At 44.6% G+C, this 22,515-nt stretch overlaps 1 protein-coding gene, 2 long non-coding RNA genes and 4 other non-coding genes across 8 annotated transcripts; 6 read left to right on the forward strand and 1 right to left on the reverse strand.

Moving 5' to 3' along the window:
• Positions 1-437: 437 nt before the first annotated feature.
• Positions 438-11,097, forward strand: LOC123025970 (tRNA selenocysteine 1 associated protein 1). 2 transcript variants are annotated; one of them, XM_044435164.1, is made up of 9 exons: positions 438-581; positions 1,868-1,965; positions 2,328-2,427; positions 3,911-3,963; positions 5,721-5,852; positions 7,630-7,749; positions 8,824-8,986; positions 10,030-10,063; positions 10,570-11,097. In XM_044435164.1, exons 1-9 carry the CDS (start codon positions 555-557, stop codon positions 10,701-10,703), a joined length of 861 nt encoding a protein of 286 aa, XP_044291099.1. In that variant the 5' UTR covers positions 438-554; the 3' UTR covers positions 10,704-11,097. The 2 variants fall into 2 exon arrangements, with proteins under 2 accessions (XP_044291099.1, XP_044291100.1); XM_044435165.1 differs by lacking the exon at positions 438-581 and adding an exon at positions 704-825.
• A 1,529-nt stretch (positions 11,098-12,626) lies between these two features.
• LOC123026012 lies at positions 12,627-19,248 on the forward strand. Its single transcript, XR_006415233.1, has 7 exons — positions 12,627-12,683; positions 14,829-14,919; positions 15,696-15,743; positions 16,565-16,636; positions 17,279-17,359; positions 18,277-18,362; positions 19,105-19,248. It is a non-coding gene; the product is annotated as an uncharacterized LOC123026012 (long non-coding RNA).
• Positions 15,974-16,111, forward strand: LOC123026121. Its single transcript, XR_006415250.1, has one exon. It is a non-coding gene; the product is annotated as a small nucleolar RNA SNORA16B/SNORA16A family (small nucleolar RNA).
• Positions 16,757-16,890, forward strand: LOC123026112. The gene has a single exon (XR_006415242.1). It is a non-coding gene; the product is annotated as a small nucleolar RNA SNORA44 (small nucleolar RNA).
• LOC123026113 lies at positions 17,443-17,577 on the forward strand. The gene has a single exon (XR_006415243.1). It is a non-coding gene; the product is annotated as a small nucleolar RNA SNORA61 (small nucleolar RNA).
• LOC123026117 lies at positions 18,512-18,585 on the forward strand. Its single transcript, XR_006415246.1, has one exon. It is a non-coding gene; the product is annotated as a small nucleolar RNA SNORD99 (small nucleolar RNA).
• Positions 19,089-22,482, reverse strand: LOC123026013. Its single transcript, XR_006415234.1, has 2 exons — positions 22,439-22,482; positions 19,089-19,790 (listed from the first exon to the last, which is right to left on the reverse strand). It is a non-coding gene; the product is annotated as an uncharacterized LOC123026013 (long non-coding RNA).
• Positions 22,483-22,515: the final 33 nt, after the last annotated feature.

The raw sequence follows: 22,515 nt of genomic DNA on the forward strand, positions 1-22,515 counted from the left end.
CATTATCCACACCAGGCCACCCCAAGCTGGGTTTGGTGTGTTACCCCAGGGCCCCCCAACCCCCACCAGCACGCGTGCGCAGCCTGTTAGGAACTGGGCCACGCAGCAGGAGGCGAGCAGTGGGCGAGCGAGCAAAGCTCCATCCGTATTTACGGCCGCCGCCCCCGCTTTTTAGCGCCGCCCCCGAACTTTCAGGCGGCCCACGCGGGGTTCTCCGCAAGGGCACCGCGCGATCGCGCCCGCCCGCCCGCAGGCCTGCCCTTGCTCCTCCGCGCCGGCAGGGGCCGCTGCGGGCGACGCCGAGGCCTACCTGAGCCCGAGGCGGCCCTCTGCCCCAGCCCAGCCGCTCTAGCGGGAGGTGGCGCGGCAGCTCGTGCCGCCGGAGGAAGCGAGGACGGCGGCGAGGACGGAGGAGGAGAGCGGGCCGCGGCGGCGCCGTGAGGAGGCGGCAGCGGCGGCGGCGGGGCGGCCCAGCGGGGTAGGCTTCCCCGTCGCCCGCCCCTCCACGCTCGGCCCAAGCGCGCTGCGGCGGCGGCGGCGGCGGCGGGAGCAGCATGGCCGCCAGCCTCTGGATGGGAGACGTGAGTGAGGGAGGAGCGCGCCCGCCGCGGGGGCCATTCCTGGGTGGAAGCGCGGTGGGTGCTGCGGGAGGGAGAGGGGCGAAAGCGCGGGCGCGGGGGCCCGCGGCCTTGCCCTTGCCCCCCGCGCCCCCTTTTCTCCCCGCTGCCTGGCGTCGATTGGAAGCTCCTTGCAGGCAGAGACCTGCTGTTTCGCGGATTGGGGCCCCTTTCTTCAGGGCTAGAGAGTGTCCTCCTAAGTTGGCAGGTGGGTGTTGATGTTCGCTGTTAAACTTTCGTGCACTGGCAGGCACTTCATGCTGTAATAAATTGGTGAGCCGTTAAGGTTGCCCGGGAGTTCGGAAAAAAAGAAAGGTTTTGCTGCAATACCTCTCTGGAAAAATAATATTGCTCCCAATAATGTGCTTCTGCAACTTTATAAGGTGTGGTGGACACTGAAAGTACTAGTTATCGTTACTGTATTAGAAGATGTCAAGTACAGAGATGAGGATGATTAATTACTGCTACTACTGCTTGAAACTTAATAAGATGCCAAGTTTATTATTACTGCTACCACTAATTGAAACTTTTTAAGATGCCGTGGGCAGTGATGATGCAGTGCTGCTGCTACTGCTGTTGTTGCTACTATTTGAAATGTTATACAATGCTATGGGCGCTGATGGTGTCTTTTCCTACTCCTGTCCCCACCAGTATGATCATCTCGTTTGCTGTACTGCATAGGGGCAATAGAGAAGGGAAGCATGCTCCAGCCTCTGCTATTGGCCAGGGGATCAAAAGCCACTGGAAGGTCATACTCTCTACATCCAAGAAAGACCATCATACCCAGAAAAGCAGTTTGTCCACATACTGTATTCTTTTCACATGAGCAACCACCCAGCTCCCTTTTGCTTGATATTGGACCATCTTGTTTGTTTGCTTACATTGCAGCCAAGTTTGTGAAGTTGTGAGAGTTTCAAACTGCTGCAGCTTCACTTGCATTTTTTTCCTGTTCTGCTTGTGTGCAGTCATCTTGTTTTCCCCTGAGTTAGTTGCTTTAGTTTTACAAATGGCTAACAGGTATACTCATGCATGCTTGTTTGGACATTACTGTCCTGGGAAAACTATGCTCCACTTCTCAGATGAATCACCGGGCACCATCCTATGTGTTTCCCCAGCTATCATGGCTGGCTAGAGAATGCTAGGAATTGCAGCACTTTCAATGTCTAAGTATGCATCAGATTGTGCACTTAATTGGAAATTTTGTACTGTATGCCACATTATTTCCCCTCTCTTTTCTTCTTCCTCTCTAGTTGGAGCCATACATGGATGAGAACTTTATTTCAAGAGCATTTGCTACTATGGGGGAGTTGGTTCTGAGTGTGAAAATTATTCGGAATAGATTGACAGGGTATTTATTTACTGCATTATTGTACATGGTGGGGAGGGGGGACTATCTCTTTTAAATGCAAGTATGGACAGATCTGTCATTTCTGTACTTTGGGTTGGGTTATGGATTGTTTAACTGGTCAGATATTATCAAGTGACAACCTCTTGTTTGTTGCAGAAAGTTACCTTATGTAGAATCAGACCACTAACTCTATTTAGTTTAGTGCGGCCTATGCGGATTGTCAGCAGTGGTCCAGAGGTTCAGAAGGTGGGGTGCTGAAAGAATGGTAGGCAAATTTGTAGTGTCAACTCCATTGTCTCTCACTTTGCACAGATGAAACATAACTTTCTTCTCAAGTTATGAAATGTTGCTCTTTCTTCCAGGATTCCAGCAGGCTATTGCTTCGTGGAATTTGCTGATCTGGCCACTGCAGAAAAGTGTTTACATAAAATTAATGGGAAGCCCCTTCCTGGTGCCACACCTGTAAGTCAATTCCTTCATTAAGTAACCAGGGCTAGAATCCTAGGCACACACTGTCTTGGCAGTAACGCTCTTTCTACTTGGTGGGACTTATTATAGGTAAATGTACATAGGAAGGCATGCTGCACAAAAGAGAGAGAAAATGAGCTTAATGAAGTTTTTGTAAAACTCAACAGTCAGTTGGCAAGGGATGTGTTCCCAAGTAAGGCTTAGGAGTGGGGTATAAATATGCTGCTTGTCCAGCTTGTGTGCTTGCTTCTGAAGAAAAGTCAAAGCTATAGCCAGCGGTTTCTCTGCCACTCTTTTAGTTGGATGTATAATGACCCATCCTTTTTGAATTCCTTTTTAACAGCTGTGATGGTGTTATAAGCCAGAAAGACCCTAGCTTACCCTTTCCCAACCTGCCACCCTCTTAATGCGTTGAATGAGACTTCTAGCATTTCTCAAGTCAGCATCAACATCCATCAGCATTGGCTCCCTGTGTGTAATACAGGAATAATGAATACTGGCCTATGTCACAGAGCTGTTGTAAGAATGACTGCCTAAAGGAATTGTGTAAAGTGTCTTCACATGCAGAGTAGTAAAATCTGCATGTGGCTTGGTGCAAAATGTCCCAGCCCACCTCTTCACGAGGAGTGAGCTGCCAACAGCACATTGTACCAACATCTCTAACGACTCTGTCTTCAGGGTGTTGGCTTGGGCCCTGTGCACACACCTCCCCATTAGATATTTTCTGATTCTGCCAGCTTTTCGTTAGACCACGACACATTAAACAGCCATTCTCTATGGAGTATGCTGCAACCCTACCCTGTTAATCCTAGCAGGTTTAATTTTAGCAGCCTAGAAGTTGAAGTTGCTCTTGTGTGCTGTACAGCTTTTCCTAGTTTAAGTTCTCAGGTGGGGTGGAAAGCATATGGCCCTCCAGATGCAGCCTGCAACAATAATCTGCCCTAAGACAGCATCGCCAGTGCTGTGGGGGTGACAGGAGTTCAACAACATCTGGAAATCTCCATATTTTTCCATCACTGCTCTAAATATATGATGCGAGTGAGCTTCTCAGTCATTAATGTCCCTGGGATTAACGTCTAATATGTTGCCTTTCATGCAGAGGTAGATCTTTTGAGCCCCATTTCTCTGTGTTTAGTGTTTGTTAAGCCTGCTGTAGAAAAGGAAAGGCTGCCCAATCTCAGCAGGGTAAAGCTTGGTTATGTATTCAACATGTATGTTCAAAAAGTGCTGAATGTAGCACAGAAATAACATGTTAAAGGGGCAGTCCTATGCATGTTTAGCTGGAAAAAAGGCCTACAACTCCCAACATGCATCAGCCACCCATGCTGGCTAAAGCATGTTTGGGGTCTTAGGCTTGTTGTTCTGTCTGAACATACATGAGATTGTGCCTGGAGAGCCTTTTCCTGATGACATGCATTGCTTCAGAAACATGCTAGAAGGGCATACCCATTAATAATGTGTGTTTGTTCTATTTCAGACAAAGCGATTTAAATTAAACTATGCCACTTATGGAAAGCAGCCTGATAACAGGTAAGCCAAAATATGGTCAAAAGTATGGACTTTGTAATATGTTGTTTTTCTTCTATTTGCTGTAAAGGAGTCCTATTTAGTATTTTCTTTAACTCTGCTATTCTGTGTAAACAGTCTAATAAACTGAGGACTGTCCTCGGTGAATTGCCGGAAAGGGCAATGCATAGTATGTAAACAAGTAAAATTAGACTAAGCATAAAATTACCCAAGCACTCACGTCTGCCTAAAGGGGAGCTGGGAAATGTATAGCCTTCCAGATGTTGCTGGAATATAATTTCCGTCAGCCCTCACCATTGGCTGTGCAAGCTGGGCCCCAGGGAGTTGTAATTCAATATCTGGAGGATAACAGATTTCACCAGTCCTGGCCTAACATCATCTCTTTGAATCCAGCCAGATATTCTATATTATGCATTGGTCTTCAACAAATACTTGCCCTCTTAATCACCAAGTGGAAAGTCACCCATAACTGAATTTTTGTATTAAAATGCAACATTTTAATTGGATTGTAGTGAGCTCTCTTTGAGCTTTGCCAAATGACTGAGGCTGCAGTCCAAGGCATGCTCGCTGGAGTATGCTTAGAATTGTGCTATAAACTTGCAGCAGATTGCTTTTTAATATAAAGAAGGGACACTAAAGCAATGAGAGGGCTGTAATTTGGTAGCAGAACACAAAAGTCCCTTAGTTCAATTTGCAGTGTCTCCAAGCGGAAAAAATACCTGTCAGTACTGGGCCAGGTGGAAGAAAGGTCTGACCTATGTAAGGTAATCTTCCATTTTCCTATCATATTTGTGTCCTGTTTTGGCATCTCTAGACTCCAGAGAATTGATTCCAAATTTCACAGATTTTGTTAAGAGTGCAAGGTTGTTGCTCCTGAAAAAACATGGACCACAAATAGCCAGTAATTGTTGTACAGTGCATTTCAGAAAGAAGTGCCTACTTTGTGCCAATCTTGTGTATGCTGAACTCTGCATTAAAAGAGGCATTCCCATAGGTACGCAGGCAGCCTCCAGGTCACAAACAAGTTCTTTCAGAAAATGGAAATTTGTCTTTAAATCAAATTTGTATGTTAGTCAATCACATATAGTTGGCCCTCCAGATCTGTGGGGGTAAGGGGCGCAGGACCCCTGGGAGAATGGGAAAACTGCAGATTCCCCTTTCAACTCACCAGTGTCTCATCTTTCTAGCAAGGAAATGCCTGGGAGAGTTCCCTTTCTGGATGGGTGGGGTAGGAAGGCATGCTGTGGAGACCTCCCTCTCTCCCCTTTTGCTTCCCCTCTCTCTATGGTGGTGATAATTTTCTGCAGTATTTTTTTAAATTAACAGGCTGTATGGGAGTTCATTTGTAAGTACAGGTTGTTTGGAACTTGGACATTTGTAACTTGGGGACGGCCTGTACTTGTATTTCATGTCATATTGACTTCACTCCATAATTCTTTGTGTCTGATTTATGCCCACGGAGTAATCCTTCATGCATGAAAGTTTGTTACAATAATATTATTCATCTTCAAGGTACTACTACAGCCCATCATCCTATTGACCTTTGTTGCTGGGGGATGATGGGAGTTGTGGTCTAAAACACTTGGGGTGCATTGGATTGGGAAGCCTACTCTAATTATTATAGAAGATGTCCCTCTGGTTTTACTAAAACAGATTCCTTAAAGCAGACAGTAACGCATAAAAAGAATGCATAAGTTGTATTGCTGATTAAATTCATATGATTTCTATTCTCAAATTCACTCCTTGTTTTCTTCCTTTAGTCCAGAATATTCACTGTTTGTAGGAGATCTTTCCCCTGATGTAGACGATGGGATGATATATGAATTCTTTGTAAAAGTGTACCCGTCCTGTAGGGGTGGCAAAGTGGTTGTGGACCAGACAGGCGTATCCAAGTAAGCATCTTGATCCTCGCTTCTGTATTTGGTTCTGTACAAGGCAGCTTTCCACAGTCTAGTGCCCTCCAGATGTTTGCAATTCCCATAAACCCTTGATTTGGCTTGTTGGGGCTGCTGGGAGCTGTAGTCTAACTCACTTGGAGGGCCCTGGGTTGGAGAAAGTTGGTATAAGGAAAGGCAAGAGAAAGCTGCCTGAATGCAAAGCTGTTTCTTCTTTCCATAATGTAGCAAAGAGAAATGAGATCCAGAAAGGGCTTTATTTTGCTAGTTTTATAGCATCACTAAATCTATTCCTGAATATTTAAATGGGCAGGTGCTAATCCAGGGGTTTAGCGTAATACGTGTTTACGTACATTCCTAAAATATTTGTGTCTTGATATATAAGTGTTTACTTGACTTAACTCTTCAGTGCTTCATTTTGATGCATACCCTAAGAACTGTATGCTGCTGCTGCATTCAGTTGAGTGGCCTGAGAAAAACCCATGGTATTAATTCTAGGCCTTAAGCTATTTCATTCAAAGAGCATTTGTGGCTAGTGTAAGTTCCATTCATATCTTTGCTGAATTGGCAGCTTTCTCATAGGGCTGTCTCAGCATACACAGATGCAATGATATTTATATTTAACAATGTAATATGTGGTAATAGCACCACCATCTGTAGGTCCAAATGATTATTTGTAGCCCAATCCGTATTTTGGCTGAACTCAGAGACATCACTCCTTAACTCTCTAAGTGCACAAATGCTTTTAACATTAGATTTTGGGGCAGTTTTCTCTCTTCCTCCACACCAGTGGTGCAGTAGCAATTTTTTGAAGTGCAGGCCTTCGTTATGACAGTTCCCCTAGCCAACCCCCTAAAGAGATTTCAAAAAAAAAATTAGGTTGCATTGTTGATCATTATCAACTGTTCTAGCAGTTTTGCTCTCCACCAGGAAAAGATCTTCTGTAAAGCTAACAAGTCTTAAGATGCAGTCCTATGCCTGTTTGGACCAAAAAAGACCTACAACTCCCACCATCACCCAGCCAGCTGGGAGTTGCAAGCCTTTTTCTGCCTAAGCACGCATAGAAATATGCTCTTAATCACCCATTCAAGACCAAACCCCAAGGAAACAATATATTGTTATTGCAAAAATTGCTTTCTCCCCAGCTCCTGTGGGAATTGCAGTTAAGCACAGAGAGAAGAGCAGATTCTGAACGGATAGATGTGTGGGGCTGATGACCTCAGTGTCAAAGATGACACTTGTCAACAGTGTCATCACACTGGCCTCCAGGCCCTGGTTCCATGGCACCACTGGTCTCCATTCTGTTGCCGCTGCTTTCTCCACACTGAGATAGGAGCCTGCTTCAGCTTTAAAGGGCGCTCCTCGTTGGAGTACTCATCCTGAGCTCCATACAGTGTGCTGTATTCTTTGGGACTAAACCAAAGTCCTTCCTCTTAATTTTCAGACTTGGGAGGGGGCTTTATTCCAAGCCCCTGCCTGATACAAGAAGGTCAGAATTAAAATGCCTGAACAGATGGCAGCCCTCAGTTTCAAGACTTCTAGCATAGGATAGCCTGCCATCCCTCTTAGTAATTGATTCCATTGTCAAGCTGTTCTTAATTTTGAGAAGTTTCTAAAATTATTTTTAAGGGGTGGACAGCGATGTCAAACAAGTAGGAAGATGTTCGGAACGGCGAAGTCGTACTCCTGAGGTTTGGAATGGGATTGTTCACTTTTTCTTTTGCTGTCTCTTTTCTTACTCCTTGCATCTGACTGAACATTTGTCTTTTGGCAGAGGCTATGGCTTTGTGAAATTCTCAGATGAACTGGAACAGAAAAGAGCACTCGTTGAGTGCCAGGGAGCTGTTGGTCTTGGTTCTAAACCAATACGTTTGAGTGTTGCCATCCCAAAAGCGTGAGTATATTTGCAAAGGTGTGCTAAATTTAGCCATTTTGTACCCAAAGAAAACCTCACCTCTAGGAGAGAGAGTCCTGCCTTAAAGATCAGAGGTTGTCCCTTTGTACTAGGAGCCCTGAATTACTAGTGTTTCCTTGTACTTAAGAGCTGCTAAGTCAGTTCTTGGGGATCTATGATATGTTAGGATTGTCACACATCTAGAGATATCCAAATTAGTCTAGTGCACTGTGCTGTATATACAGCTGCCTAAAAGATGGGTTGGAAATTTCAGCCTGTGCAGAATGCAGGTACCTGTTAGTAGGGCTTGGGCAGTCTGAGCATTTGATACCAATATTGGATTAATTGTTGGTGCTTTTCAGACCCAATCCAAAGTGTTCATTTTGACCTTTAATGCAATAAAGAATTTGGGATTGGGTCTTCAGTAGTTTGAAGGACCAGCTATGCATCTATCAACCTGCCCATTTTAAAAGGCCCTATTTCTTGTGCTTCCTTGTGCATACAATTAGGTGGTGGGACACAAAGGGGAGAGCATGGAACTCCATCATGGAGGTTCACATGCCCCAACACTGGCAGGCTGCCATATGTCATTAAAGATGATTCTGAGGTGCTTTTTGTTGATTAGTAGCTTATGCTCACTGTTGAATGATCTGGTGCTGAATGATTGTATTTGTTTAATGACATTGTGCTGAGTTGGATATCACTCTTTAGTGCAAAAGGCCATTTTGCTGCCCTTTCATTATGGCTTAGTCTGACTGCTGTCTCTAAGGCTGCTTTTATGTTGATGGTTTTCTTTTATGTTATGTTGGAATTTTATGTTTGTTATAATACTTGCCTTGGAAAGGCTTGTCTGTAATGCTGGGAACTGACTTAGAGGCGGGATGACTAGAAGAGTTAGCAGGACATAAAAATGGGCAGAAATGGTACACATGACCATTAAGTATAATGCAGTTGTGGAGATTCTTCCTAAAGATCTGGCATAGGAATGAATTCATTACAAAAATGTTACTTAGATTTTTTTCATAAACATTCTGGAGTTTTAAAAAATTAAACTTCTTGTCTTTCTTCTCCAAGTAACCGGCTGAAGACAGTTGAGTACAATCAGATGTACAACTATAACTATAACCAGTACTACCAACAGTATCAGAATTACTATGCCCACTGGGGATATGATCAGAATACAGGCAGTTACAGCTACAGCTATCCACAGTATGGATACACGCAAAGTACCATGCAGGTAAGGGCAGAGCAAAGCAGATTTGCGGTCTTGCTAGACTTTATGTCAAGAGATCCTTAGTCACAATCATAAACACATTCACTAAGGAATAAGTCCTTTTGAATACAATGGGACGCCTGAGTAAACATGCATAGAATTCACCTGTAAGAGTTACAAATGGGGAGGAAACCGTTTTCATTGGGATAGCCATGTTAGTCTCTTACAAGACAGGGTTTCTCTTCATTTGACTTCTTTGTCCCATGTCAAAGCAAAACTAGTTTTCCTCTAATAAGCTCACCAATTTATGTTTTTGAATAGTTCTCACACCTAAAGTTTATTCTTTGTAGAACCATAAATTAGTGTAGTGCAATACCATGCAGATTTGCATGCAGTCAAAATTGTCTTATAACAATTGTGTGACCTGTAGAATATTTCCTGGAAATATAGGTTGATGTGTCCTCAACTCTTTGTGTTCACCCCCTGGCAATAGCTCTCTGCTGGTAATTATAGTGATGGAAAGTTCGTTCTTTCGGTTTACACCACTCTTTTCCATAACTAGCTGCCCAAGTTGGCCAATAATAGTGACATATTATCAGAAGTAGTATAATACGCCATCAGAAGAGAAGATGGGAAACATTTGCTGCTTTGTTTAAACTTACTGTGGTTTTTCATTATATTTAGGCTGAGCTAAACTGTGGTTGATTTTAGGCAAAACATAATATAGCCTGGTTTGGATTTAACAACAAACCATAGTTAATTTAAGCAAGGAAGCGGGGTGGATACAATCTCCTCCTGGCATGGTCCAAATTAAAACGGGAAGTTTTTAAGATAGGCCCCAAACAGGGCAGCACACTAGAAACAGCAACCAATAACAATGAACAGTAAGAAAAGATAATTGCCTTGGTAGAATGAAGACCTGACTAATCCAACAGGTTTTTAGCTGCCCACGGAAGACCATCAGGGGGACTAAAGCAGGTCCCTTAGCTTGTATGCCTATGATGCATTAATTATAAAAAAGAAACATCTTCTGATTCCCTTCCCATTTGTAATTCTCAATTTTGCAGACATATGAAGAAGTTGGAGAAGATGCACTAGAAGGTAAGTTTGCCTGTTGTGACTTTGTATTAGAAATAGCCACTTGTATTTATTTGCTGATCCTAAAGTACCCCAGTCAGGAGAGGTCCTAGAGCAGTAACTGGCTCTGGGAATGCAAGGGCTTAAGGTGCTCAGGGATCCCTATGAGGCAACCTATCTATTATGCTAGGTGTGGTTCACCTTACTACTGAATTTTGGTCTGTGCTTCTGCCCCTTATATATATTGTTCTGACAGCTGTAACCATACTTTCTGTGTGTAAACTATGTTACCAGGTGATAGAACAAGCCATGTTCTTCAACAACAGTTTAAAATTTATTTAGATCCTGGCTTGTTTTGTGGCTAAAAACTATAGTTTCCCAGCTTGCACAAAACAGGAAACCCTAGTTAAGAGATTTTCTGGTTTTAACTGGGACTTGCACTGGGGAACTGCATGTGTGAGCAAAATGTTTTTTTCTGTCGGGGCAGGTTAAGCTGAAACTCACTCATACAGGCTTCCTTTCTTTTTCAGACCCCATGCCCCAGATGGATGTGAGTGAAGCCAACAAGCAGTTTATGGAACAGAGTGAAGAACTCTACGACGCCTTGATAGAATGTCACTGGCAGCCTTTGGACAGTGTCTCTTCAGAGATTCAAGCCATGTAATTGCCTTGTTGCTCAAGCACCATCTCCAAGCAACATGCCAGCGTGCCCTGGACTCCTGCCAAGCACATGGATCCTGCCGCTGCGAGTGGCTTGCCCTGCTCCTTTCCTCCGAATTCTTAATTCCAGAATACAGGGGAGAACTTGCCAGACTTTCTGTATGCACTGAGGAGCAGAAGAACTTTGTGGTCACTTTTATTTGTGACAAAACTAAAACCCAGACACTTAAATTTTTTTCTTTGCCGCCCCCCCCTCCCCCCACACACACTTTTTTGGTCCTGGGACAGATTGTTCATCCTTGTCAAGGAATTGTAATTTATAAACTTTTAAAAAAAAGATGGTGTGGTAGGGAAAGTTTTACTTCCATGTACAATAAAAGAATATCTTTTACACAGTAGGCAGGATATTGGTATTCTCCATGGTTTAAATGGCAATATAAGTTGCCAGAGAAGATTCATGGAAATGTCCCAAGATCATCATTTGGAAGTACTGCCATAGAAGGGACCAAGTCTTCTACAATTGAGGGAAGGGCGTGTTTCAGCAGAGCTTCTGGTTTATTTTCAGAGTGGGTAGAAACCAGGTTTAATCATCTTGCTTGTTTGTCAGAAGCATATCCCCTTAGGCTGGTGGGACGGACCTAAATGGATCATATCACGTAAGTGGCAGGAGGAGAAAAATGTGGGGGTTTGGACTACCATGGCTACTTTTGCAAGCAGGCATTTCTGCTATCTCAAGCTAGGTCTGTCAAGGGGGAAAAAACCTGGTTGAAACCCTGGAGAGCTGCTACTTGTTAGCATCATGTTGTTGTTAGTCACAAAGTCATGTCTGACCCATCGCGACTCCATGGACAACATTCCTCCAGGCCTTCCTGTCCTCCACCATCCCCCGGAGTCCACCCAAGCTCACACCAACTGCTTCAGTGGCTCCATCCAGCCACCTCATTCTCTGCCATCCCCTTCTTTTGCATCTAGAGGAATTCACAGACCAACTCACAATATAGCAGCTTCCTCTGCTCCTATGACATGGAATTAAAAACCTCAAGCGGAGGGAGTGGGAGCAACCTGCTTGGAAGATATGAGTGGTAGTTGGCAACGGGGCAGAAAAAAGAACATCGTATCATAAAATCAGAGTATTTCCTCATTGTACCATTCAAGTTATTGGAAGATAGTACTGTCTCCATAGAGTGTGTATTTTGCATGCATAAGGCATGAGCTTCAATCCCAGCCTTCTTCAGTTAAAACAGGGCTGACCCACCTGATTCCCAACCAGTCTAGCTAATGGCCGCATCTGGAGGGCTGCAGGTTTCCTAGTACTGGGTTAGAATAAGTAGGTGATGGCAAAAGTCTATATGAATACCTTGGATATCTACTGCCAGTCAGTGCTGGAAATATTAAGATGGACCAATGATTTGACTATGTTAATATCCTGTGTTCCTCATCACTGAACAGTGCAAAATAATTTTTAAAAGCGAGAGCCTCTTGTGGTTCTCAAATGTTTTGGACTACAGTTCCCATCAGGTTTCACCATTGGCTAGACTTGCTAAGGCAGCTGGGAGTTCTAGCTTGCCAGCTATTTAGGCCTACAACTTGTCCACCCTTAAAAAAACAAGCTATGGGCCCAAGTTCTTTGAACTTCTAACCTGATGCCAACAGCTTTGCTGGATGCGAATGACGAAAGTTTCAGTCCAACACATTTGGAAGCACATCCACTTGGGGAAAGGTGATTTAAGCTCCTCCTCTCCTGGCAAAATATATTTCCTGGCCTAACTTTTTGCACCCCACTCTTGATTTTCTTCTGACAGTGGTGGAGAAGACAACCACACTAAGAAGGGACTGGGGAAAAAAACTACATTTCCCAAGAGCCTTTTCAACGCTCCTTTTTTAAAGGAGCCAATAGGCGGCAGTGTTAGCAGAAAGAGTGTATAAAAGGCCGGGCCAGGAGGTCTGTCTTTCTTCTTTCAATTGGGTTGCTGGATGGGAAAAGGTAGGTAGCTACTTGCATGGGCGAGATGCGGACAATCCGTCGGCATCCGCTTTTCTTCTCGAACTAATTCCTGTTCTGACTCTCACTATAGCCCCTTGAGAGCCCCCGTTTCCCGTTTAGGAGAGAATTGCAAGCAAGCGGGGATCGATGTCCTCCGTGGGGCTGCAGCAAGGGCCGATCCATGCAACCGGGCTCCTGCATTGGAGATCGGGGAGGGGGGGGTGCTTCGGAGGTAGGGCCAGAGCCTGACTTTAAAGTCCTGACTTTAAATGTGAGTTCAGCAGCAACGTCTTACTTTCTTACTCTGGAGAAGGCGCGGGGTTTTCAGACCAGATTTTATAAGCCACGCACGCGCTCGAGTCTTGATCGCAATCAGGGGCTTTGCGTCTGCTCGAGAGTAAAAATGATGCGGGGGAGGGTATAGCTGCTATTCATGGACTAAGATTCGTTGTCCGTAGCAAAGTAATCGCGTAAATATTATACATGCAAATATTATAAATTGCAACACCATAGTTTAATAAATACGTAATTAGTAAGACTCTAGATTGCCTCCACGTGCACATGGCTTAGATAAGTCTAAAGGTGGCTCGGTAGCCCACAGTTTGATGCTGCCAGCCCACTCGAAAATGAGAGGAGGGGTCTTAAAATAGCAGCTATTTTCAGAGACAAACTCTTTTAAAAGCATGTCCCCCAGTCGCAAGGCTTCTGCATTCTGTTTTCCTGCTGTGGTTTATTGGGAGCTTTCTGCTGCTTGGAAAGCTTTTCAGTTTTCCCACTCCATGCTTTAATAACCAGAGGTGTCTCCCTCCTCCTGTGCTCAGTATTGCCTGCTGGGATTGGCATTAGCTCTCTCCCAACTCCCATCACTTCTTCTTATGCTGACTTAGGCTGGTGGAAGGTGCCCAGTTTGGAAGGTGCCAGGGTGCCCACTGCTGCTCTGGGTCGTTGGACAAAGGACTTCCCCATTACCAGTTCACTGATATTTCATGCTGGGGATGCGAGATCAGCCAGGTGATGGCTGCAGTGTGCCTTCAGAATGCCCGTAACAAACCAGGGGCCCTCTGGACGCAGCTTTCACATCCATGGAAACTTGTTTGTAAGGCACCATGTTAGTGGAGGAAGTTTCAGACCATAGTTGACTGGGGAGACCAGGTGTTGCCGTTGTGGTGCTTCTGCGGGGAAACCAAGTTAGGGAACACAGTATTCATACAGACACTTTCTCTCAAAATTCTCATAAAGCAGCCTAAATCCGCATCACTTTTCCATCCAGGCCTGGTACTATAGCATCTTGATAGCTTGTCTTCTTTTCTGTCTCCACTTCTCACTCTTCAATTTGCTGTTATTTTTTGCGACTGGATGTAATGTAACAAAAGCATGGTTTTACTGTAGCAAATTATTCTTGTGGCCAAGAAGTGTGGTTTTTACCACTGTAAAAACAAACAAAAACTCCCTAAAGCTTAAAATGTGTTTGGCCGCGTCTTGAGCTGAAGGCTGATCAGTAATTTCAGAGCAAGGGAGGAGGAGGAGTGGCCTTGTAGCAGATTCTGCAGTTGGACATGTTAGAAACTGATATTCAGGGATTAAACAAATAATCATTTAACTTTTTGTGGTCCAGCACAGTGCAAAGAAAGCTGAGGGTATTAGCTGCAGGCTTGCATGCCCTGGCATTTCGAAGCAGGACTGCAAAAATATGTCTGAAGCCTTGGAGTGCACTCTCAGTCAGAGCACAAACAGTTATGAGCCTGGGTGGAGCAGCTGTTTGGCTTCCTCTGTTGTGTTGTGTAGTGTAGACAATCAGGTGTGGAGCACAAGTCCTGACCATTACCCATGCTGGCTAGGGGTGATGGGAGTTTGAGGGCAGTAAGTTGCTCTGTCCTTCGTAGCAATTCCAGGTAAGAGTCTTTTCCCAGCCTGACCTGGAGATGCAGCCTGGGACCTTCTGCATGAAAACAAGTGTTCTGTATCATTGAGCAGTAGCCCTTGGGTTTCCTTCCATGATGCTGGCATCCCCCGCTTCAGGGACCGGAGAGGGTTTGGAAGCGAATTCTGCCTTTGGCAGATGTTCTCAGTCATTGGATGACTAACCCAGTTGCTTTTCTAGCACCGGTTGCCTGTAATAGTGACCTTGTGTTCCTTCTGTTTCAGCCATGAATGCCGCTTACTGGAGCAGAGCCCCAAAATGGCTTGTGAAATTGCAGGTTGGCTCTCTTGCCTTACTCCAGTGGGACCAGAACAGGTACTGTAGCATTACTGGGCTGGGCTACTCCTGGGGGAATCAGAGAGGCTCATGGTTGCTGGTTTTAAATGATTCATTGGGGCACTGGGAGGGATTGCAAGGCCAAACCCATTGCAGGCCACAGTAGAAAAGGGGCGTTTGGGGTGGATACAGACATGGTTCTAGAACTTCTGAAGCCGGTGGGGAAAAGGCCTGTCTAGTAGAAGTTCAACTGATGTCAGTGGGCTTGCTCTTCAGTATGACAACCTGGTTCCAGCCATTTAGATGCAAGGGGAAGTTTGGCTGAAGCCACCCTACTTTGGACAGCAGTATTTGGGTGTGGCTTTGTATTCAAAGAATCTTGTACTGGAAGAAAGGAGATGAATGTGTTCCAGCTTTCCCATCCTACTCCCAAAATAGGAATTTATACTGCTTCCCTTCCCAGCTTGTGGCTTGTTTCTTTCTTGTCCTTTTTGCCAGCTTTTACGGGGCTTTGTTTTCCGGATTCTCTTGCTGGCTCCCATTTGTTTCAGGACAGCAGCACAAACAAGCCAGGGATAAGCCATGGTTCTGAGTTCAGACATGACGAGCTAGTTTTCTTGTCAACAAGATAGCATGACTTCTATTTGTGTTTCATAGCTGGTGAAGAAACTGAGTTGTTTGCAGGATGTTTATAAAAAGAGTTCTGTCCTTTGAATGCATGGCAGCTTCCATTTAAAATGACTGTCCTGCTAGTGAGGAGGAGATTTCCACAAAATAATTGGAAAGGAAATGCATAGGTTCTTTTTTCTTTGCAGGTGACCTGAGCAATGGTGAAATGTCCTGATGGTGTGCTTTAAACAGAGGTATGCCGCCTTGTGTAATCATACAAATGTTAATCATTATCCCCATTGCAACTCATCTGTTGAGTTTTCTCCTCCCTGTGGCTTGTGTCAGTGCCTGCTGCAGAGTTCCCTGATTTACCAGGCTTGCTTGTGGAGCAGTGGCGTCATGCAAGAATGTCGCTGCTCCCATCCTGGACAAGACTGGGGGACTCAACCAGCCTCTCTTGGGGATATTTGCCTTTGAAAGCCCCTGGTGGCCCTATCGAAGCTGTGCCTGTCTCTCCTGTGGCAGGTGTAGTCAAAAAGGTGCCCACAGTAACTTTTCCCTTGACGGTCGCTGTTCAGATTGTCCTGTAACTGTCCAGCAACATTTTCAGGAAAATACATATTTTTCCATGAAACCTGGAGGCAGAGGAATTGGTTTTCAGTTACAGAAGAACATTCTGCATTTTCTAGTGATGTAATATTGGGCCATGGGCTGGGGAGAGTCATTCCCAGGTCATGCATAAAAGCCTCGCTGTGGACTATTGGCCTAGGCTGTATTTCTTAGCCTAACATACCTCACAATGTGGTTTTGAGGGTATCAAAGTGGGGGAAGAGCCATGTATGCTACACTATTGGAGGAAAGGTGTGATTAAAATGTTGAAACCAAGGTAATTCTTGTCTGTTCTCAATCTGTGTACAGCCAAAAGAAATTCCTAATGGTCCATGGTCCTCTGCAATAGGGAAATGGGTCAAACCTATATGGGGAAGAATATGTCTGACTTCAAGAAATGTGGGGCTGGCAAGAATGTTTTGGTACCGTTTCCCTCTCATGTTTTTTCTCCCAATTCCTTTTCAAGGAACAAGAAAACGAAATGGAGTTGGATGTTTGTCTTCACATGGAGATCTGTAGAAGTATGTTTGGAAGACAGGTGAGAGATGTTGCAGATCAGGTCTTGAGAATTCTTCTCTGTAGCTGGAAGAGAAGCTTCACAGCACTGTGCCTTTAGTGTCTACGCCAACTTAGCCCATGTCTTTAACAGGCCAGTGGGCTGCATGTTAAACCAAGAGCTATGGCTTGGCAAATAGCCACAGAATCTCCAACAACATGCAAGAACAAGATGGGAGGGACTTTGACATCTCAGGCTTTTGTCAGCTATGGATGTCACTCTACCCTCCGACACACAGCTGCCTTCTGGAAGGCATCTGTCCATAGACGCAAGTAATTGGACGGCATACAAATTTTATAAACAAACAAACTTATCTGTAGATCTTTCAAGTCCTGTTTTCTTTATACCTTTTGTGAGTTCTTACAGGAAGCTTTGTCTCTGGGAACTTGCAAAATAGTGGTACCTCCTGTGTAGCACTATAATAGAGTCCCAAAGTAGCCTGAAACCATGAAGACTTGAAAGTTGGTTTGTTCAAAGTGACATTGTCTTGAGTTCTTAATAGCTTGCAAAAGCATAAGATGCAAGCAATCTTATGTTCAATATGATAAGGCAAACTCAGTGTTTTAATCCTGGTATGTTTCACATTTTTTCAATATTTGATTTTTTTTCCCCCTGAATTGCCAGGTGTCATCCAGAGACTTCAGTACTGGAATGGAGCCCTTATCGTATTACACCTGAGAAGGCTAGTTGCTGATCCCACCAAAGGTACCATAAGGTTATCTGTCATTACATGTACTGTTCGTATAAGATGCAAAGAAGATGTAGAATCAAGGATTGTAGCTGCTGGTACCCTCCCTATCCCTTTCCCATCAGATCTGAATACTGATCTTATGGTCAAGAAGGAGGAAAAGTAAAATGGAAGCCAGCCCTTGCATCTTTGCTGGGGAATATCCTGCACTGAACTGGGCTGTCTTGAAACAGTTTGTCTGAACCCTAAGAGACCGAAACGGTTTGTTATATATTTATCTTGCCTTCCTGTCCTGGGAGGTGGGTCAGGATAAGGCTCTGTGACTGGCCGAGAGTCACCCAGTGAGCCTAATGGCAGAGTGGGAATAGAACCTGGATTTTCATCCTCCTAGTCCAGCACTTCCAACAGCTACACAACTAGTGTCTGTGGTCTTTCCTCATCTCCATCTGTCTGCAAGACTCCTGCAAGGTAGGCCAAGTTGAGACCAAGTGACTGGACTAAGGTACCTGCCAGGAGTTTTCCGACAGAATGGAGAGCTGAATCCAGGTCTCCCTGCTCCAAATCCCCACTATGGAGTGAGCTTGCTAAAGAGGTTTGCCTGGTGCCTATTCTACTCTCTCAGTGCCAAGTAAAACCCTTTCTATTTTCTCAGTATGTTAACTGTTAACTTTGGTTTTAATACTGCATTTTATCCTGTACTGCTGTTACACACGTTCAGTTAACAAGTCCTGTGGCTTTATTGTCTTAGGTTATTTTTTGTTTGTTTGCGTGTTTAACGTTTGTTAAACTCACAGAGAGTCAAGGTAAAATGGAGCACTTAGATATAAAAACTCTGGCTGGGTGGGAGGCAGGGATAGGATGAAAGTAGGGGTGAGTGGGCATTTGTTATAATTTTTCCGGATTTAGGACAGATTTTGTTTAATTCCTATCTTAGATGAGTGGCAGTGTTTGATGAGCTTCCATTCTTCTTTGTCCAAGAAGAAGAAGAAGACTGGACAGTTGTAGGGACAACCTCTTCAGGTAAGGCCCTACTCCCAATGGCAGGAGGAGGAGTGTGAATACTCCTCATAGATCTGTGTTGATCAACAGGAAGTCGACAGCCATTTCACGGTCAGCTTTGCTTGTTCTGGGAAGTGTACTGTGGGGGGAGTAGCACAGTACCACATCTGTATGGTCAATGATGACTCATGTTTCTCATGGTGACGGCTGGATGAATCCTGCGGATATGGGGCTGAGACCAAGCAGATAACACAAGTCGAAGTCGTGCTTCCAAAGGCTGGTTTTGCTCCCTGCCCATTGCGAATGGATAGTGTTACGCATGCACAAGAGGAGTTACTGGTGGGCTGCAGATAGTGACACCTGTGGTTGACTTGGCACAGAAGCATTTCCAGCTTTTCCTTTTGAGCCAGGGCATTCCCTGTAACGATGGGAACATTAACAGGAGCAGGGAGACTTCCTCCCATCCGTCTGGGAGGCCAGGGATGGGAGAACGTGGCCTTCTAAATGTTGTTTCCAGCAACCCTCACCATTGGCTATGCTGGCTAGGGCTGATGGGAATCGCAGCCCAGTGCTATCTAGAGGTCCCCCTGTTCCCACCCTTACAGTAGGCACTGCCAGCTCTCATTCAGATTGGTTTTTGCAGGATGGATAAATTTGCTTATTTGACTTGCATGCTACCTGGGCATTCTAAACTGTATTTTCTGAGCATTAGAAGAAAAAAATCAAGTAGTCCCCAGATCAATAAAATCTGTCTTACTTTTAGGCCTGCAGAATTGCCTTGCATTTGTCAAAGTGTTGAAGAAAGAGTCACTGGCAAAGAAGTTCCTGAGATTGGTCAGCATTACTGAGCCATTATTGAAATGGATATGTTTTGTAATAGTGTGGAATTAAAGGACTTTTGTGAGAAGTCTTCAGAATACTTATTTCCCCTCTTGTGCAAGGCATGCCTTTACGCAGTGTTTGTGTCCTGCCATCGATGGTTAATGTGTCAGTCCAAACAGCGTCTGAATTTTCTCCTATTCCAAAGTTTCTTGGAGTAGCCCCATTGCCTGGAGCCATACGTGCTGCTGGATTGCCACCATGCCAACAAGGGCCCTCAAATCACTATGTGGCGGTAGGCTGTATTTATGTGTTACCTGGATCCGTGGAGGGTCTCCAGATGAAAGACCCTAGCCAGGTCTTCCACAGAATGCCATTTCACATACTCTGGGGGTCTGCCTCAGGGAACGAGGCTGGTTTACGTGGTCAAGGGATCCAATTCAAAGCCAAAATCCTCCTTCCACACATACAGATCTTCGCCTTTAGAGGCTTGCCACCAAAGTGCTTCATGAGCTCTCTGTCAAGTTGCCTGCCAGATATGGCTTGGATGGCTTGCAGCAGTTGCAGGGGAGGCAGAAGGGCAACGAGAAGGCCAAGCTTGTGATCATGGTGTGCGTTCTGTCATCTTCCCTAAGCAGAGGGAACAAAAGGCTCTGAAAGAACCCTGCTTAAGTGAGGGAAATGTTGCTCCTGGTCTTCCCTGGGAATGATGGGAGAGTTTATAATACATTGCATAGACAGTTTCTATCCTTGATGCATCCGCTAAATTCTGTAAAGATTGCATTTTAAGACAACAGCCCCATCCAAATTTAGATGGAAAAACCTATGAGTAGGAGTGCGCTGCCATCCCAAGTTAAAGCTGCTGTCTCATGCACTCATTATACATCCTGTTTTGAAAAGAGGCATCCTAGTACTCTAGGTTGGCATGTTTGCTTGATTTCCAAGTAAAAACATCCACATTCACTACAGGCCTCTCCACAAATCCCACTGGGCATGAGCATCTTAAACATGCATTTAAAAAGTTGCTTTTAGGGGTTTGACCAAGGCAATACTGCCTCCTTGTGGTTTTGTAGTTCCTGGTCTCCTTCAGAGTTAAACCTGTACATGTATAAATTGTAGCAAGAAAAACCAGAGTCTTGGGGATGTACAAGCAAAAGAACATTTACAGTTTATGCAGACATACAGATATACATGCAGCATGTAGGTAGCTTTCCAAAGGGAGTACCAAGATGGGAGTCAGTACAAGATAACCTATCAGTTACAAGTTTGGGGAGGGTGGGGGATCATGTAGGCAGTTTGCTAGAGGCACATGAAAGTAACAAAGGGTTGAATGGATTACTGCAACACACACTTTCAGGACAGTCATACCTTAGCATCTCTAAAGTGAGGCAAACCTTAGCATATCTAAGGTGTAAGCAGGGAGCAAGATCAGGAAACCCCTCTTAGGTCTAAAGCTGTTCTTACACTGTCAGGCTTTCAGCAGCCATATTATGCATTTGTTAATTTTCTTCCAATTGTTATGGCTATCCTTGTGTAATTAGCAATGACAGCCATATGTATGGTTATTCAAATGTACATACCACTGAGGAGGGAAGGGGGAGCTGAAGAGGGCTGCCAAGGATAACACAATTTGGAGGGCATTCACTCACAGGGTTGCCATAAGCTGGAGACAACTTGATGGCACATAACAAGAGATATATACACACAGACATAAATTTTCTTAGCAGCATCTGGGCTTGCTGCAAAGTAAGTTTGTGTTGGTGCTGAAAACTGGGTTCAAAGTAGCTTTTTAGTGTGTAGGGTCTGTGACTTGGCCTTGAACCTTTGGGCAGATTACTCATCTTTGGTTCTACTGCTACAGTATCTCTTTTGTGATGGTGTTCTAGATAGTCACTAAATGCATTCATAGCCATCCCTACTTAGCATCTAACTAAATGAAGAATTCTGGAGAATTCCCAATTTGCTCATTATTTTGTTAAACTTTGTTATTGCCCCATCATAAATTTTCATTCTAGCCAGTCATCATCTCGGGTTGTTTCTGAAAGCCTACATATAAATTCAGTTGATTGCCTTCTGTGGAGTTGAGTTGCCTCCTGTGGATCAAGACTTTAACATAATTAACTCCCATTGTAGTCTATGCAGGTTTACTGAGAAGTAATTCCAAATGTATTTTGTGATGCTTGTTCCCTGGTACGGCAGCCTCAAAACATTCTAAATAATTAGCAATGCATCCCTTTGATTTTAGAGGTTTTGCTGTACAAAACTTGCTCAGCTTTTTATATTTTCTTTTTATTTGTACAAAGGTTCCAGTACTTACTGAACAGAGGGGCAATCCAAAAATATTCTAAACAAACTGAAGCTCCTACCACAGTAGTCAATGTACACCATTTGCTGGACAACATGTCAAGAGTCCTGCTGTAATCCTGTCCTGCACATGGGATCCTGAGGGCAACTGCTTGGCTACCCATGGGAACAAAACCCTAGACTACACAGACCCCAGTTCTGATCCAGCATGACTCCTCTTATGTTCTCGTGTGGGCTTGAGCTAGCAATTTCTTATTTCTTTTGTCAGGACAAACCAAGCAAAAGCTTTGCCATAACATGGCTGCTAAAAGAACGGTTTTAGGCTTAAGATGGGATTCTTGATCTGGTCAGGAATCCATATTATTTACTATTGTATTTATATGCTGCCACATACCCTGAAGGGCTCTCTGGATGACTTAACAATAAAAACAACAAATAAAAGAATAAAATCGATTAAAACAAAACAGCATCTGGCACTCAAGGTGAAGAAGGTCACAGCAAAGCACTCATCGATTAAAATTAAAGCACTGTTAACACAGTGTTAAAAACCAGTGTAGCTACTAAGACACATGTTGCTGCTGTTGTTTTTAAAAGTCTTTGCCTGGTGCAGGAAAGAGAGGAGTGAGGGCACCAGGCACACCGGCTTGGCGAGCGTATCCTGCGAGCGGGGCGCAACCTCCGGGAAGGCCCTTCTCACCATTGCTCCCCTCACTTGGTTGGGGGCTGGTTCTCAGAGAAGGACCTCCGTGGAAGATCTTGATGACTCTGTGAGGATATATGGAGGCAGGCATTATCTCAGATGTGTTGGCCCCAGGCCAGGATGTTACAAGCCTTGCTTCCCACCTAGCCTTAGACATGCGGATGCCGGCCTTTCCTGAAGGTTCTTTCTGCATGGTGTTGTCCGAACCACATTCAGTTAGTTATTTTGTGTCTGATCTTTCCTCCGAGACACTCAAGGCAACCTCCAGGCTTACCTTTCACAACATCCCTGCGAAGTAGGCCGACATTGGGGCGCCGGCGGGGAGAGAAAGACACAGCGCGGCGTAGCCCC

The sequence above is a fragment of the Varanus komodoensis genome, unplaced genomic scaffold (assembly GCF_004798865.1).
Source record: "Varanus komodoensis strain SLA01 unplaced genomic scaffold, ASM479886v1 scaffold29_1, whole genome shotgun sequence".
Taxonomy (NCBI): domain Eukaryota; kingdom Metazoa; phylum Chordata; class Lepidosauria; order Squamata; family Varanidae; genus Varanus; species Varanus komodoensis.